This window comes from Octopus bimaculoides, chromosome 11 (assembly GCF_046866305.1).
Source record: "Octopus bimaculoides isolate indiv1 chromosome 11, ASM4686630v1, whole genome shotgun sequence".
NCBI classification, from domain to species: domain Eukaryota; kingdom Metazoa; phylum Mollusca; class Cephalopoda; order Octopoda; family Octopodidae; genus Octopus; species Octopus bimaculoides.
This window is the reverse complement of record NC_142938.1, coordinates 77,453,537-77,468,379: the sequence shown is the minus strand read 5'-3', so window position 1 is coordinate 77,468,379 and position 14,843 is coordinate 77,453,537. Positions and strand designations below refer to the sequence as shown.

The following is a 14,843-nucleotide window of genomic DNA, read 5'->3' as shown; positions in this document are numbered from 1 at the left end:
ATGAGTGATGAAAAATGTATCGGTTTGTGGAAAGACTCGTGTTATGGTTTGTATAATTGGACTTCACTTTTGATTCCATGTTTCCAGAGACCTACATCATACTTGAGTTGAGACCAAGTTAGTTTTGTTCTTTTTTCCTCAGCCTGCTTCCACTTTGAAAGCTCGGGGCTTCTCTATGCACTTGTTATTTCCATACACATCACGGTGAAGTCTTCTTTCTTGCACACTGTATCTGATTCATCTAATAATCAGTTTTTCTTTGAGTTCATTTAGACGCTTTCGTTCATGCATATTAACATGACACATCCAACAACGCATGCTGGTTTCTTTTCTTCCTACTATTTACAAATCCTCTGCATTCAAAGCCTATGTCTTTACTGTTGCAGTATGACAGTTCTTATACCAGCATCAAATAATCTGCACTTCACTTTTGCAATCTGGAATACGTCACGCCTCCTACCTTCAGTCGTAGAACATTGACAAACCGCTTGTTTTCTGCCTTTCCTCACGCTAAGAATACCTAATGTCTAGCTTCTACTCTAATTATTCGATATTGTTCTCAACTGCCATCCTTCCTTTATTCCAGTATTTCCTGGTCTGCTTCTTACTTTTTATGACTCTGTAGCAGGAATATTTAGCAAAAAAACCCTCAAGAATACGATCGCAAAACCATTCAAGATTTCGTGTGGAGCTAACAACAATTTTATTTTCGGCGAGCTTTTCTGAACCAGACCACCACTATATATTCAGTGCCTTTTAGCCACCAACGACAGACAGTAGACATCAGACCGGTCACAGAAAATAGCAGACGGTAGTAGAATTAACAACTAAGAGCGCTCACTACAACTGCTATTATCATATCTAGTCCAAGAACAATAAGTATTGCACTATCGCGGTGTTTGTCGCGCGTTGTAATGATATTTTTTTTACGATGAAAATAAATATTTTTTTTTAAATCAAAAATCTCAAACAGATTCCAGTGTTCTTTATCATAACAACTCCATATTTTACTGTTTTACTATCACATCATTTTTCGTCTAACTGGAACCAAATCTGGCTTCTAACTCACCCCAACAGCTTGTTTCCTAGAAATTCCCAGTTGTTCTGTTGGTTAGCAGTCTTTCAAGATGACAAACACCAGCTCCCGCGGAATTTTGTCAGTGAACAGGTCGCGGTCTCAAAGCGACGAAAATATTTTGACAAATTAAATTTAAATGTTGAAGTAAATCTAACGGTTTTTGTGTGTTTCTTAAATGGCTTATAAACACCTTCCACGCTGCAATTGTTTTCGTTCTAACACACGATCTCAGATCAGGTCACTTGCTATACAAGTACATCTCCGTAAAGTTATCTTAATTTTATAAAACATAGCATTTTATCATCTCCACGTTTCACCTTACGGAGCGCTTACTCTAGGGCTTGGTCTCCACCTGTGTATAACATTGCTTCATCCTATAAATATCTATCTGTTTCTCCATCTTGTCAAATGGTCCAGCACGTGGTTCTCTAAAACCAATTCTAATCGATGGTTCCTTAAACTTTAATATCTAAGTGTATAAATATTCTTTATTTGCATTTGAAATAATATTTTACTCTTCAATAAATCGAAACAGAAACAACAGCATTTTAAATATTTCTGAAAGTGAAATAAGTAATGGCTGCAAATTCGAACAAAATATATTTATTCATATATATCAAATATAAAGGAAATCTAAGAAAATAATAATGAATAATTGAATAAATAAGAACCGCCCTTTGTAAGTCACTTAGCCGTAACCAGTTTCTGAATAAATAAAAATATAGTTAAAAAGTGCTTTTAAATGAATAGCTTTTCTTCAATTGAATCCTTTCTAATATAGGCATAAGACCTGAAATTTTGGTGGGAAAGGACTAATCGATTACATCGACCCCAGTGCTCAACTGGTATCTATTTTATCGATCCCAAGAGGATGAAAGGCAACGTCGACCTCGGCGGAATTTGAGCCTAGGACATAAATGGCCGAAATTTCTTCTATTAAGTTGAATAAAAAAATTCGTTTTTTTTTCACAGATTTTTCTTTTCTTTTACAGATTCTGAATCTCTAATGTTTAAAACATAAAAAATTGAAAGTTTTTAGGGTAAAAACCCCCAAAAACAGCAGCCCTAAACGAAATTTAAGAGGTGCTGACTTTGTTGTCATACAGGCGTAGGAGTGGCTGTGTGGTAAGTAGGTTGCTTACCAACCACATGGTCCCGGGTTCAGTCCCTTGGGCAAGTGTCTTCTACTATAGCCTCGGGCCGACCAAAGTCTTGTGAGTGGATTTGGTAGACGGAAACTGAAAGAAGCCTGTCGTATATATGTATATATATATATATATATATGTATGTGTATGTATGCGTTTGAGTGTCTGTGTTTGTCCCCCCCCCCACCCCAAACACGCTTGACAACCGATGCCAGTGTGTTTGCGATCCCCGTAACATAGCGGTTCGGCAAAACTGACCGATAGAATAAGTACTAGGCTTACAAAGAAGAAGTCCTGGGGTCGATTAGCCCGACTAAAAGGCGGTGCTCCAGCATGGCCGCAGTCACATGACTGAAACAAGTAAAAGAGTAATTCCTTGCAACACGAGGGGACCACGCAGAGATTTCCCACGTTGATTTCAAAGTGAGATTTGGAGATTTCGCAGCTGTTTTTTTTAAAGTTTCAGCAACGATGGAGAGGTCTTACAAGGGAGATAATAGCCATAATAACCTCTAGTAATAATTGTTGTAAATATATAAATCCCTCGCTTCGTGTTTTTTGTTGTGTTTGTTTTAAAAATGCCTTTGCCAGCGGCTTTACTTGCTAAATTGTCCAAACGGGGGATAATAAAAGCCCAAGAACCGAAAAAGCCAGGTTAGTATGTAATTTATTGGTAAAGTTGTCAAATCTGCAAGTAAACAAAGATCTATGGTTTAAAACGGAAGGGTTTCACATAGAAACACATACAGGACCCTCTGAATGTCTATAAACATTCTAGTTTCATGTTTTATTGTTTATAAAATAGATTATAAAACAATAATTAACTCAAATTAATTAGTCTTACTAATGATAAACCTCATCTTTGGTTCATAACTACAGTATGGTACCCCACGAATTTGTTTCCTTGTAACTTATGGAAAATGAATATCTTTAAATGATATTTTCCAAAGATACGTTTTCCAAGGATTACGATTATATTTATAAAGTTTAGGAAAAGAAAAAAACTTTTGGGGGTAGTTTTGGATTATTTTTCCCTCTTCATTCTGCTGTGTTGACATCAATTTTTATAACTTAAGAAGCATTTTTGCTTTTTTTTTTTTTATTTACAGATTTAAATGTTTGAAATATCAACATTTCGTAATCTAGAAACTCGAAAACGTATTTCTGCAAAATACCATTTAAAAACATGCATTTTAAAGAGAGCTTTGTGTAAACAGCCCGGAGAAGAATAATCCGGAACTTCTCTAAAATAAATCTTCTCATCATGTTTGGAATCTACATCCTGGGAAATGGACCCATGCGAAATTTCATTAAAGAATTTGCATTTTTCAGAAAATTACGAGCAAACAAAAGCCCTTGGGATGGGGGCACCAAACTGTTGTTATGTAAAGGGTTGCAACTAAATACCGCAATATATTTTGCCCGCAGTTCTGCTAATTTACCTCGACCCGCTAGAAATAGCTGCTAAATCGCTTTTAAAACTCATCCAATCGGCTTTATAAACGCTCACGACATGTGTGTATATGTGAAGAATAACGTCGTTAATCTCGAAGAGAATGGGGAATCTATCAAAACATTACGGTTTATTTGAAATAACGAAACTAAAACGAAATCGTGTTTACTCTACAGATTGATTGTATGGTAGTGTTTGCGAACATAGTAAAGTCACGTTTCGGTAAACTCAAGTTAACCATGGTGTTTTTATACATTCCTCAGGTGGACTTGCCGGAATCGTACGTTTTCAAAAACCGATCTTCACTCCTCACTAAAAACAAAAATGACATAGAGAATGGAAGCTTCTTAGCTGACTCACAATAGACATAATTATCAGTATTGTTTACAAGGGATGAGTTCTAAGTGTAATTAAACTGTTTTACTTACCGTTTTATCGTATATATTTTACAGACATAAAACAGTCAATTAAACTTATTCAGTTGCTGTTTTCATAATTATGTATTTTGTGTGTCAGCTGCTAAGGCACTTGTCTTTGTAAACAATGCTTATAATAATATCTAAGATGGTCACATTCTATTTTGTATAGGACATCAAGGTTGGCATGGTTGGTATTTGAAAAGGAATATTGCCAAAGAGTCAGCACATTACCCAATTCTTTGAAATTATGACATCATTGACCACTTGTAACCTATGTAAATAAAATAATGATTTCAAATTTTACCACAAGGGCAGGAATTTTTGCGGGAGGGGAATAGTTGATTACATCTGCCACCAGTACTTGACAGGTAGCTAATTTATCAACCCCGTAAGGATGAAAGGCAAAGTCGACCTCAGTGGAATTTGAACTCAGAACATAGCTACAGACGAAATACCGCTAAGCATTTTGCCCGGCGTGCTATCAATTCTACCAACTTGCCACCTTCTATGTAAATAAAATAATAATAATAATATCATCATCATCATCTTTAAACATCCGTTTCCATTCTTGCATAGGTTGAACAGTTTGACAGGATCTGACTGGTCCCGAGGACCCCATTGTAGTCCATGCTTTGGCATGGTTTCTATGACTGGATGCCCTTCCTAAAGCCAACCACCTAACATGAAGATCTCATTCAAGTGAGTTGGGTACAATAAAAAGGGAGGCTTTATGCTAGGAAATAAGAGTTTCAAGTATGAGAAAAAGGGCCAGAACAGACCAAGTTGCTTGTTGTTGAGAAGCTGTATATTCCCAGTCCTTTGTTATTTTCTGGTGATAACGTACATTGAAACAAGGCCTCAATGGTGGAGTCAGTTGATTAAATTGGCCAGTCATTCACTTAGTGCCCCTGGACTGGCTTGTGCGGGTGGCACATAAAAGACACCATTTCGAGCGTGGCCGTTTTCGTGCGGGTGACACGTAAAAGCACCCACTACACTCTCTGAGTGGTTGGCGTTAGGAAGGGCATCCAGCTGTAGAAACTCTGCCAAATCAGACTGGAGCCTGGTGTTGCCATCCGGTTTCACCAGTCCTCAGTCAAATCGTCCAACCCATGCTAGCATGGAAAGTGGACGTTAAACGATGATGATGATGAATTCCAGAAAGCTGAAAGGCAAAGTTGCTTCAGGTAGGATTTGAACTCAGAATGTGAAGTGCTAGAACATATGCCGCAAGGCATTTTTATCCGCTGCATTAATGACCGCGCCAATGTGCTCTTGGCAAAATTCACTGCTCACTCTGTGCTTGCATCACCTTTTGCTAAATGAATAATCCTTTAGGCACAAGGCTTGAAACTTTGGGGAAGGGGGTAAGTTGATTTATCGATCCCCAAAAGGATGAAAGGTAAAGTTGAACCCAGAACATAGCGGCAGATGCAATACTGCTAAGCATTTTGCCCGGCGTGCTAATGGTTCCACCAGCTCACTGCCTTTTTTGCCAAATTAATAATTCTTTCTACTACTATATCTGTGGTTCTCAACCTTTTCACAGTGATTCCCAACCCTTTTATTTAAATCAGTATTCCTACAGACCCCTTTTAATATACTTATCCTTATGTATCATCATCAACATCCGTTTTCCATGTTGGCATGGGTTGGAAAGTTGGACTGAAGTCTGGAGAGCCAGCGGCTGCACCAGGCTCCAATCTGATCTGGCAATGTTTCTACAGTTGGATGCCCTTCCTAATGCCAGCCACTCCGAGAATGTAGTGGGTGCTTTTTACGTGCCACCAGCACAGGAGCCAGTCAGGAGTTACTGGTATTGGCCATGTTCAGACGGCACTTTTTGCAAGATATATATATATATATATATATATATATATATATATAGATAGATAGATAGATAGATAGATAGATAGATAGATATATCACCATCATCATCATCGTCGTTTAACATGGACTCCCAGTACTCCCTTTGTGGACCCCGGGCTGGGAACCACTGTACTATAGGTTCAAGGCCTTAAATTTGGAGAAGGGAGTTGATCAATTTCATCAATGCCAGTGTTCAACTGGTTCTTCTTATATTGATCTCAAAAGGATGAAAGGCCAAGTAGACCTTGACTGAATTTGAAATCAAAGTGTAAAGCTGGTAAAAATGCCACTAAGCATTTTGCCCTTTGTGCTAACAACCCTGCCAGTTCTTTGCCCTCATAATAGTCATAGCTGTTTCTAGTTTCCATACAAGGTGAGCGATTTTTCAGGAGAGGGAACTAATCAATTATATTGATGAAGTACTTCACCAGTTTTTATTTTATTGAGCCTGGTGGGATGAAGGGCCATGTTGACCAGGGTGGGATTTCAACTCAGAATGTAAAGAATTGGGATAAATACCTCAAGGTATTTAGTCTGGTATTAGTCTGATGCTCTAAGGATTCTACCTATCAACCACCTTCTGACATAAGCATTTAAAAATTTTATTTCAGAGGATGTTGAGGAAGTGTTTGCTGAAGATTATGATGAACCGACACAGCCTTTTAGTATGATGGACACTGTTGGTGCGCCGGGAACGTTACAAGAGGAAACCGTCACTAAGAAAGATGAAACAGTAGAATCTTTAGAAGAGGTGGCATGCCCTAACAAATCTAATCCTTATCACAAGTGCACAGAATATTGTCTTAAACGGTATGGTAAAATTACATTCAAACCTGACCCTGAAACAGAACGGCGCCGATTACGGATGCTGATGAAACATCCACTTCCAGAAGGATGGCAAGAAATTCCAGATAAAGCCACGTATGTATTATTTACTGTTAACATTGTTGCCAACATTGCTGAATACTAGGTTTTGGCATTAAATTGTACTGCATTACTGCTTCGTCTGATGTGATCAGAAGCGTGAATTAAACAGTAATCTATCATCATCATCATCATCATCGTTTAACGTCCGCTTTCCATGCTAGCATGGGTTGGACGATTTGACTGAGGACTGGTGAAACCGGATGGCAATACCAGGCTCCAATCTAATTTGGCAGAGTTTCTACAGCTGGATGCCCTTCCTAACGCCAACCACTCAGAGAGTGTAGTGGGTGCTTTTACGTGTCACCCGCACGAAAACGGCCACGCTCGAAATGGTGTCTTTTATGTGCCACCCGCACAAGCCAGTCCAGGGGCACTGGCAACGATCTCACTCGAAAATCCTACGGGAGCCAGTCAGGCGGTACTGGCAACGGCCACGCTCAAAATGGTGCATCTCATGTGCCACCCGCACAAGAGCCAGTCCAGGGGCACTGGCAATGATCTTACTTGGCTTGCCGGGTCTTCTCACGCACAGCACATTTCCAAAGGTCTCGGTCAGTAGTCATCGCCTCGGTGAGGCCCAATGTACGAAGGTCTTGCCTCACAACCTCAGCCCAGGTCTTCCTGGGCCTACCTCTTCCACGGGTTCCCTCAACTGTTAGGGTGTGGCACTTTTTCACGCAGCTATCCTCATCCATTCTCACCACATGTCCATACCAGCGCAATCGTCTCTCTTGCACGCCACAACTGATGCTTCTAATGTTCAGCTTTTCTCTCAAGATACTTACACTCTGACGGGTATTCACATTGACATTACACATCCAGCGGAGCATACTGGCTTCATTCCTTGCGAGCTTACGCATGTCCTCAGCAGTTACAGCCCATGTTTCACTGCCATGTAGTATGGCTGTTTGTACGCATGCGTCATACAGTCTACCTTTTACTCTGAGTGAGAGTCCCTTTGTCGCCAGCAGGTGTAAGAGCTCTCTAAACTTTGCCCAGGCTATTCTTATTCTAGCAGCTACACTTTCATCACTATTATTTTTACTGTTGTTAAGGCAGCAGGCTGTTAGAATTGTTAGGCGCAAGAGTGTCTGTGTGGTAAGTAGCTTGCTTACCAACCACATGGTTCCGGGTTCAGTCCCAATGCGTGGCACCTTGGGCAAGTGTCTTCTACTATAGCCTCGGGCCGACCAAAGCCTTGTGAGTGGATTTGGTAGACGGAAACTGAAAGAAGCCCGTCGTATGTATGTATGTATGTATATATATGTATGTGTGTGTATATGTTTGTGTGTCTGTGTTTGTCCCCCTCAACATCACTTCACAACCGATGCTGGTGTGTTTACGATCCCATAATCTAGCGGTTCAGCAAAACACACCGATAGAATAAGTACTAGGCTTACAAAGAATAAGATTTGCTCAACTAAAGGCGGTGCTCCAGCATGGCCACAGTCAAATGACTGAAACAATTGAAAGAGTAAAAGAGAGTAAAGAGTATATATATATATATATATATGTTACAGTGTTATTGTGTTTTTTTTGCTTTCAGCAACCGATATTACTATTGGAATGTAGTAACTGATCAGGTGTCATGGTTGTCTCCCTCACATCCAAAAGCTCAAATAGTTGCTCTTGCAAGCAAAGGATTGGGTAAGTAAATATTCTAACCCCGTTGTTGTTGTTATTGTTGTTTGGTTGCTAAAGTTAGTCCTGATTGAGTGGATCTCTGATTAAAAGGTGTTCCAGCCATGACTGGACCTTCGTTTTCTGATTGTGCTGCTTCCTATTGTTGCTGTTATTGTTCAGCCCCTAACTCGTGCTAGCAGGGAACAGTGGACGTGTGTGTGTGTGTGTGTATATATATATATATATATATATATATATATATATATATATACTGGGAGGCCTAAAAGTAGGTTTACAGTTATCATATAAGCACCTTAAATTTCTTTTAAAACATTTTATTACATTTAAATTTCTATCTTACAATTAACTAAATTAGCTTAGAATGATGGTTTCATATTTTTTTTTATAATTAAAATCTAAACTGTTAATATATGAATATGAAAGAGATAGTTGAATAACTGTAAACCTACTTTTGGGTCACCCTGTATGATCATTGTTACTCTATGCCAGCTTTTTATGGGTTGGTGTAGGATAGAGTTAGCATACTTTAGTCTTTGATAAAATTCACCTATATGCCTCTTGGTTTCTGGTTTTTTTTTTTTGTTTTACCATATATCTAGAATTTCTTTTCTAATTTTACGAGAGATTCAGCTCTAAGAGCCAAGTCATCAGCATAAAGAAGTTCCTAAACTTCTCTCCTATGGCTTGAAGGTGACCAAACCGTGTCCTACTCCACCAGATATTTTAAGTGTCTCACAAGTGATTTTTGATTGACTGGGTATCTTTCTTGCCTTCATAACCTTAACCACACAGTGATGGCTAGATTGCCTGATGCTTGAGTACAGAATCTGATGCTGCATGGTAGCAGAGTGTGAGCCTTAACGGGGATGTCCATTTTCCAAGCTGGCATGGGTTGGACACATACAACATGCACACACATATATGTAGATATGGATGTATTTTGGTCTGAGATGGCACAGTAGGTGCATAGAACAAACAAAAATATCTTGGTTTGTCTCAACATCATTTCTGTGATACCCAGCTGAATTTGTCTTTTCTCCCTGTCAAAGGGCAGCAGTAAAATATGTACTTCTTTTCAGGATGACCAAATTTCCAGTGAATGAAACCAGTAAAAGAGTTTTAAAACAATGTCTCCATATGAACATTTTCTTCTGTTTTTTTTTGTTTTCAGACACAAACAAAACGACTCCTCCTAAGTCTGGAATAGATTCAGATGGAATGGGTAATGACAGTGATGTTGTAAGTACAACTATTTCCTCATTAAACCCATTCCACTTTCACTTTCATTCTTTAAAACTACAGTTATTTTAGCCCTCTTGGTTTATAAACCTAGTTTGTGACCCAGTTTAACTGACCCCTGGGTACCCTTAACCCTTTCGGTACTGTTTTTATTTTGAGATGCTCTGTATTTCTTTCAATTAATTTTAAATATAACAAAGAATTCAGTAAAATAACTTAGTTATCATTCAGCTAGTGTTTGGAACATAAATTGTGACTAAGGTTTGGTGGAAGATTTTTATTCAAAACTTATGAAAACAAGACATTTGTACAATAGATCCAGAGGCAGTTTCAGCCAGGTTGGTATCAAAAGGGTTAAGAATTGTTTCTCTATTATATATTTTAACCCTTTTGTTACCATATTTCTGTTGAGATGCTCTGTTTCTTTCAATTAATTTTAAATATAACAAAGAATTTAGGAAAATAACTTAGTTGTCATTAATCTAGTGTTAGGAATATAAATTGTGACTAAGGTTTGGTGGAAGATTTTAATTCAGAATTTTGCAAAACAAGACATTTTTACTACAAAGTGAGAGGTGGTTTCAGCTGTGTTGGTATCAAAAGGGTTTAAGGAGTTCACTCTGGTTTCAGGTAACTCAAAATTTTAATGGGCACTCTGCAGCAGTGTTCATCACCCCTTATAGTGTCACTGAGACTTTTGGGAGGAAGAGATCCTTAAATCAGAAACCTAGTTCAAATGATTGTAGCTGAGTGCACCTCTCTGCTAAAGGCATCCAAGGACCAGGTGGTTGTATCAAACTGCCTAATGAGGTGTGGTTTCTGGCTCTTTTGGTTTTTTTCCCCACTGCACCAACCACTGTTGAGAACCTTTGAAAGGTGTCGTGAGCACTGCTCTCTCTAATGATACTATTAAAAAAAAAATATATATTCCCCTCTAACTCTAAAATTACTTAATTGATTCAGTGATGAGGTTTTTGTCTAACTTACCATTTCTATTTTTTGCTTCTTCAGGAGGAAGAGGATCTGAGCGGATCTGAATTGGATGAAGATTCTTCAGAAGAGGAACAAAGACAGAAAGTTGAGAGGAACAACAGGAAGAATTCCAGATGTGAGACATTTAACCATATTGATGTTGTTCTTGTTGTTATTATCGTTGTTACTATAAGGTGGAGAGCTGGCAAAATCGTTAGCACACCAAGCAGAATGCTTCATGGCATTCTTTCCATCTTTACATTCTGAGTTCAAATCCCACTGAGGTTGACTTTGCCTTTTGGGGTCAATAAATAAATTAAGTACCAGTTAAACACTGGAGTTGATGTAATTGACTATCTCTCTCCCCCAAATATCATTTTGTGTGCCTATAGTAGAAACAGCTTACTATTATTATTATTATCATCATCATTGCCTTTGCACAGCTTCTAACGCTGGAGATGTACTACAGTGTCAGCTGTTCACTACTAGTGAATTAAGGTAACACCTCTTATTTTTCGAGCACCTTCCGGAGTATTCAAGCAGTTCCAAGCAGTGCTGTAAAAAGCACCCACTACACTCTTGGAGTTGTTGGCGTTAGGAAGGGCATCCAGTTGTAGAAACATTACCAGATCAGATTGGAGCCTGGTGCTGCTGCTGGCTCTCCAGACCTCAGTCAAACTATCCAACCCATGCCAGCATGGAAAATGGACGTTAAACGATGATGATGATGATGCTAATTAATTAGTTCTCATTTGTTTTGTTTTGTTTTTCCTCTCTCACTTAGAACATGTAACAATATTATAAATGATGTTTCTTCAACAGCTCGTGGCCAGTCTAACCTCGACCCGATGGATCCTGCAGCCTACTCGAATGCTCCTCGGTCAGTGTATAACCCCACTTTTTAAAATTTTATGATATTCTTGTTGCAACACCCTACTTTTGTTGTAATTTATTTTGAAAATAATGAAAACATTTAATTAAATGACTCTGTCATCATTAAAGCTAATACTTAGAATATAAATTAACGTGACATTTTGATGGAAGCTTTTGATCACTTCAAATATGAAGTTTATATCATAAAACCAGGGGCAGTATCAGGTGGGTTAGTATCAAAAGGGTTAAAATTTGTTTTTATTTTTCAGTGTTTATATTCCAGCGTCTTGTGATCGTTACCAGCGTCGCCTTCCCGGCACTTGTGCAGGTGGCACGTGAAAAAACATTTGAGCGAGGTCGTTGCCAGTGTCGCCGGACTGGCTCCTGTGCAGGTGGCACATAAAATACACCATTTTGAGTGTGGCTGTTGCCAGTACCGTCTGACTGGCCTTCGTGCCGGTGGCACGTAAAAGCACCCACTACACTCTCTGAGTGGTTGGCGTTAGGAAGGGCATCCAGCTGTAGAAACTCTGCCAAATCAGATTGGAGCCTGGTGTAGCCATCTGGTTCACCAGTCCTCAGTCAAATCGTCCAACCCATGCTAGCATGGAAAGCGGACGTTAAACGATGATGATGATGATGATGATGATGAACTTTGTTTCACAGTTTTTCTGTTCCCAAAATATCTGATAATAATTTGAGAAGCATTATTATTACTCTTAACCTTCCTGTCTCCCCTCTCTCTCTTTCTCTCTCTCTCTCTCTCCATTACTCCCACCCCAACACTGTTCCCTCTGTTCTCTGAATTACCGTTCTCACACAACAATAAATCCGTTCCCATCCTTCCATAACGGTTCTCTTTTACTTTACAAGCAGCAAGCCTTTAGCGAAAGTGGTAAAGCACAGAGAATCACTTAGTGCACTCTGTAAAAAAATTGGTATGGGATTCAGGCCCCCAGCAATGCAACCTTTGCTGTGCTGGTCCCACAAAGAAATGAACCCAGTATACTCTAAGAGGGGCCAGAACAGGCATGGGGCTGGATGGTGCTGGAAGGGGGAAAAAAGGGCCGGCCAAAGAAGGCCTATGCAGGCTGAACATCACCTGGAAAGAAGCATATCAGTTGGCCAGAGGCGGACGTAATTGGCAATCACTGACTGCCCAATGTGCCACTCAAAGGCACCAATGGACACACAGTATGTGCTGACCTAAACCATGATGATAACTTTGAAAGGAAAACGGTAAAACTTTAGTTACATGAAGACAATGTTACTACCTGTCTAACATTACTAGACCCACATCAATGGCCATATAAAATATGGGAGGTTTATCTGCCTCACCTTGTATACGTGTGCAGATACAGTGAACCTTGACTGATGCCTACCTATATGATATATAGCTTTTCTCTGTAAACCTTGGTTTTCTAATGAAAATTTTATACCATTTTCTTGTTTTTTTTTTTGTTGAAGTATATTCATTTGTTTGCATTTTCCTTTGATCTTCTTAAAGGGGTACTTGGTCCACTGGATTGGATAAGAGAGGTGAAGCCAAGACAGGCGCTGATGTTACAGCTTCTGGTCCTTTGTACCAACAACGCCCTTACCCAGCACCTGGAGATGTTCTTCGTATGAACCGACAGTTAGTGGAAGACTGAAGAAGGTTGGGGGGAAAAAAAATCTTTGCAGGTTTTTTTTTTTTCATGTGTACATTTAATAAATGATATTTCTTATTTCCTCATTGATAATTTTTGTTGTTGTTTGTGTGTGTGTTTCTTTATTTTTATGTCTGTTTTTCTGCTCTAGCATGGGTTAGGTGAATACATATTATTGAAACATCAGTTTTACAGCTAGTTACCCTTCCCATTATTAACCCTTCGCTGTTACCTTTGGATGAATAACTCTGTATATTTCCTGTCAACGATGTGTTTGCATTCAGTATGCTACGCAGACGGATTTAAAAATTTAATACTGCTTTTATTGCATATACCAGATGATAGAATACATATATAAATGTGCACGTACACATATGCACACACATGCATACACACACAAATATATATTGTTTACATCTGCTGCTGCTATTTGTAAAATGAAAGGTTGTGTAGACAACAAGCGAAACACCTAGTGTTGTATTTAATTTATTCATTTGCTGTAATAGACTCCATCCTGATAAGTGAAGAAAAACAAGCAAAGAAGTACAGAATTAAAGCTTGTTGATAATACACACACACACATATAATGTATAAAACAAAAAATACGTACAAAGAAAATTATGTTTTTATTATAGATTTCACCTTATAAATCTGACAATTGTTTCTATTGCATTAATTACTTAGCCCGTCGGTAATGCTTTCACATAATTAGAGAAAAAGAAGGAGAAAGGAAAGAGGGAGAGAGATGTGTCCATGACGTGAGTTAATGTAATGTTTATCACGTGGCTAAAAAAAGTTAGTTGAAGGTAGTGATGGTATATAAGAGAGTTAAAAATATTTTCGCATAGGGGTTGTATGCCCTTTAGAAAATAATTGTTTAAGGAAAATATAGTATATCAGAGAAAAGTGATAACTGGAAATCGTAAATATTATTACATTGGTTCATCTGCTACAATTTGGAAATCTGGATTTTATAATCATTCTCGTTCATTTAAGTATAGAAGAAAAAGTAATTCTACAAATATGGGGTTTAAAGGATAAGAACATTAAGTATAATTTTAAGTAGTCTATTATTAGTTATGCACCACCGTACAATATTGGTAATTCTACATGTGATCTTTGCCTTGAAGAAATGTATTATACAATTACTTCTAAAATAATTTTATTGAATTTTAATGGACGCTTTACAATAAGATGTTGCCATAAATTTAGAAAGACATTCAAATATTTCAATCATTGATTATAATAATTTTTTCAAATATTATATAAGATTAATTCTTATAGAAGGTTTAACATAATGAGTAAATAGATAACTAATTGGTGTGACGTAAAGTAACGAAGTTTCTATTAATCATAACGTCATTGAATACTTATCTTTCTTTTTTATTTTTTGGTTATCCAGTGACGTCACCAATAATTGTATAGAAAAATCGCTTTTTTAAGGTTATTTTTCTTTGTAGATTTTCTGTGTAGATTTCCTATTAGGAAAAGAAGACAAAGTCGACCTCAGACGAATTTGAACTTAGAACGAAATGTGGCTAAGCATCTTGCCCGGCGTGCTAACGGCTCTGCCAG

The 14,843-nt window shown here is 38.2% G+C and overlaps 1 protein-coding gene across 1 annotated transcript; it reads left to right on the top strand.

The window, feature by feature from the left end:
* The first annotated feature begins 2,705 nt into the window (after positions 1-2,705).
* On the top strand, positions 2,706-13,361 carry LOC106867573 (polyglutamine-binding protein 1). The gene is made up of 7 exons (XM_014912483.3): positions 2,706-2,877; positions 6,576-6,885; positions 8,438-8,538; positions 9,707-9,774; positions 10,786-10,882; positions 11,569-11,626; positions 13,127-13,361. The coding sequence occupies exons 1-7, from the start codon at positions 2,802-2,804 to the stop codon at positions 13,269-13,271; spliced, it is 855 nt and encodes a 284-aa protein (XP_014767969.1). The 5' UTR covers positions 2,706-2,801; the 3' UTR covers positions 13,272-13,361.
* Positions 13,362-14,843: the final 1,482 nt, after the last annotated feature.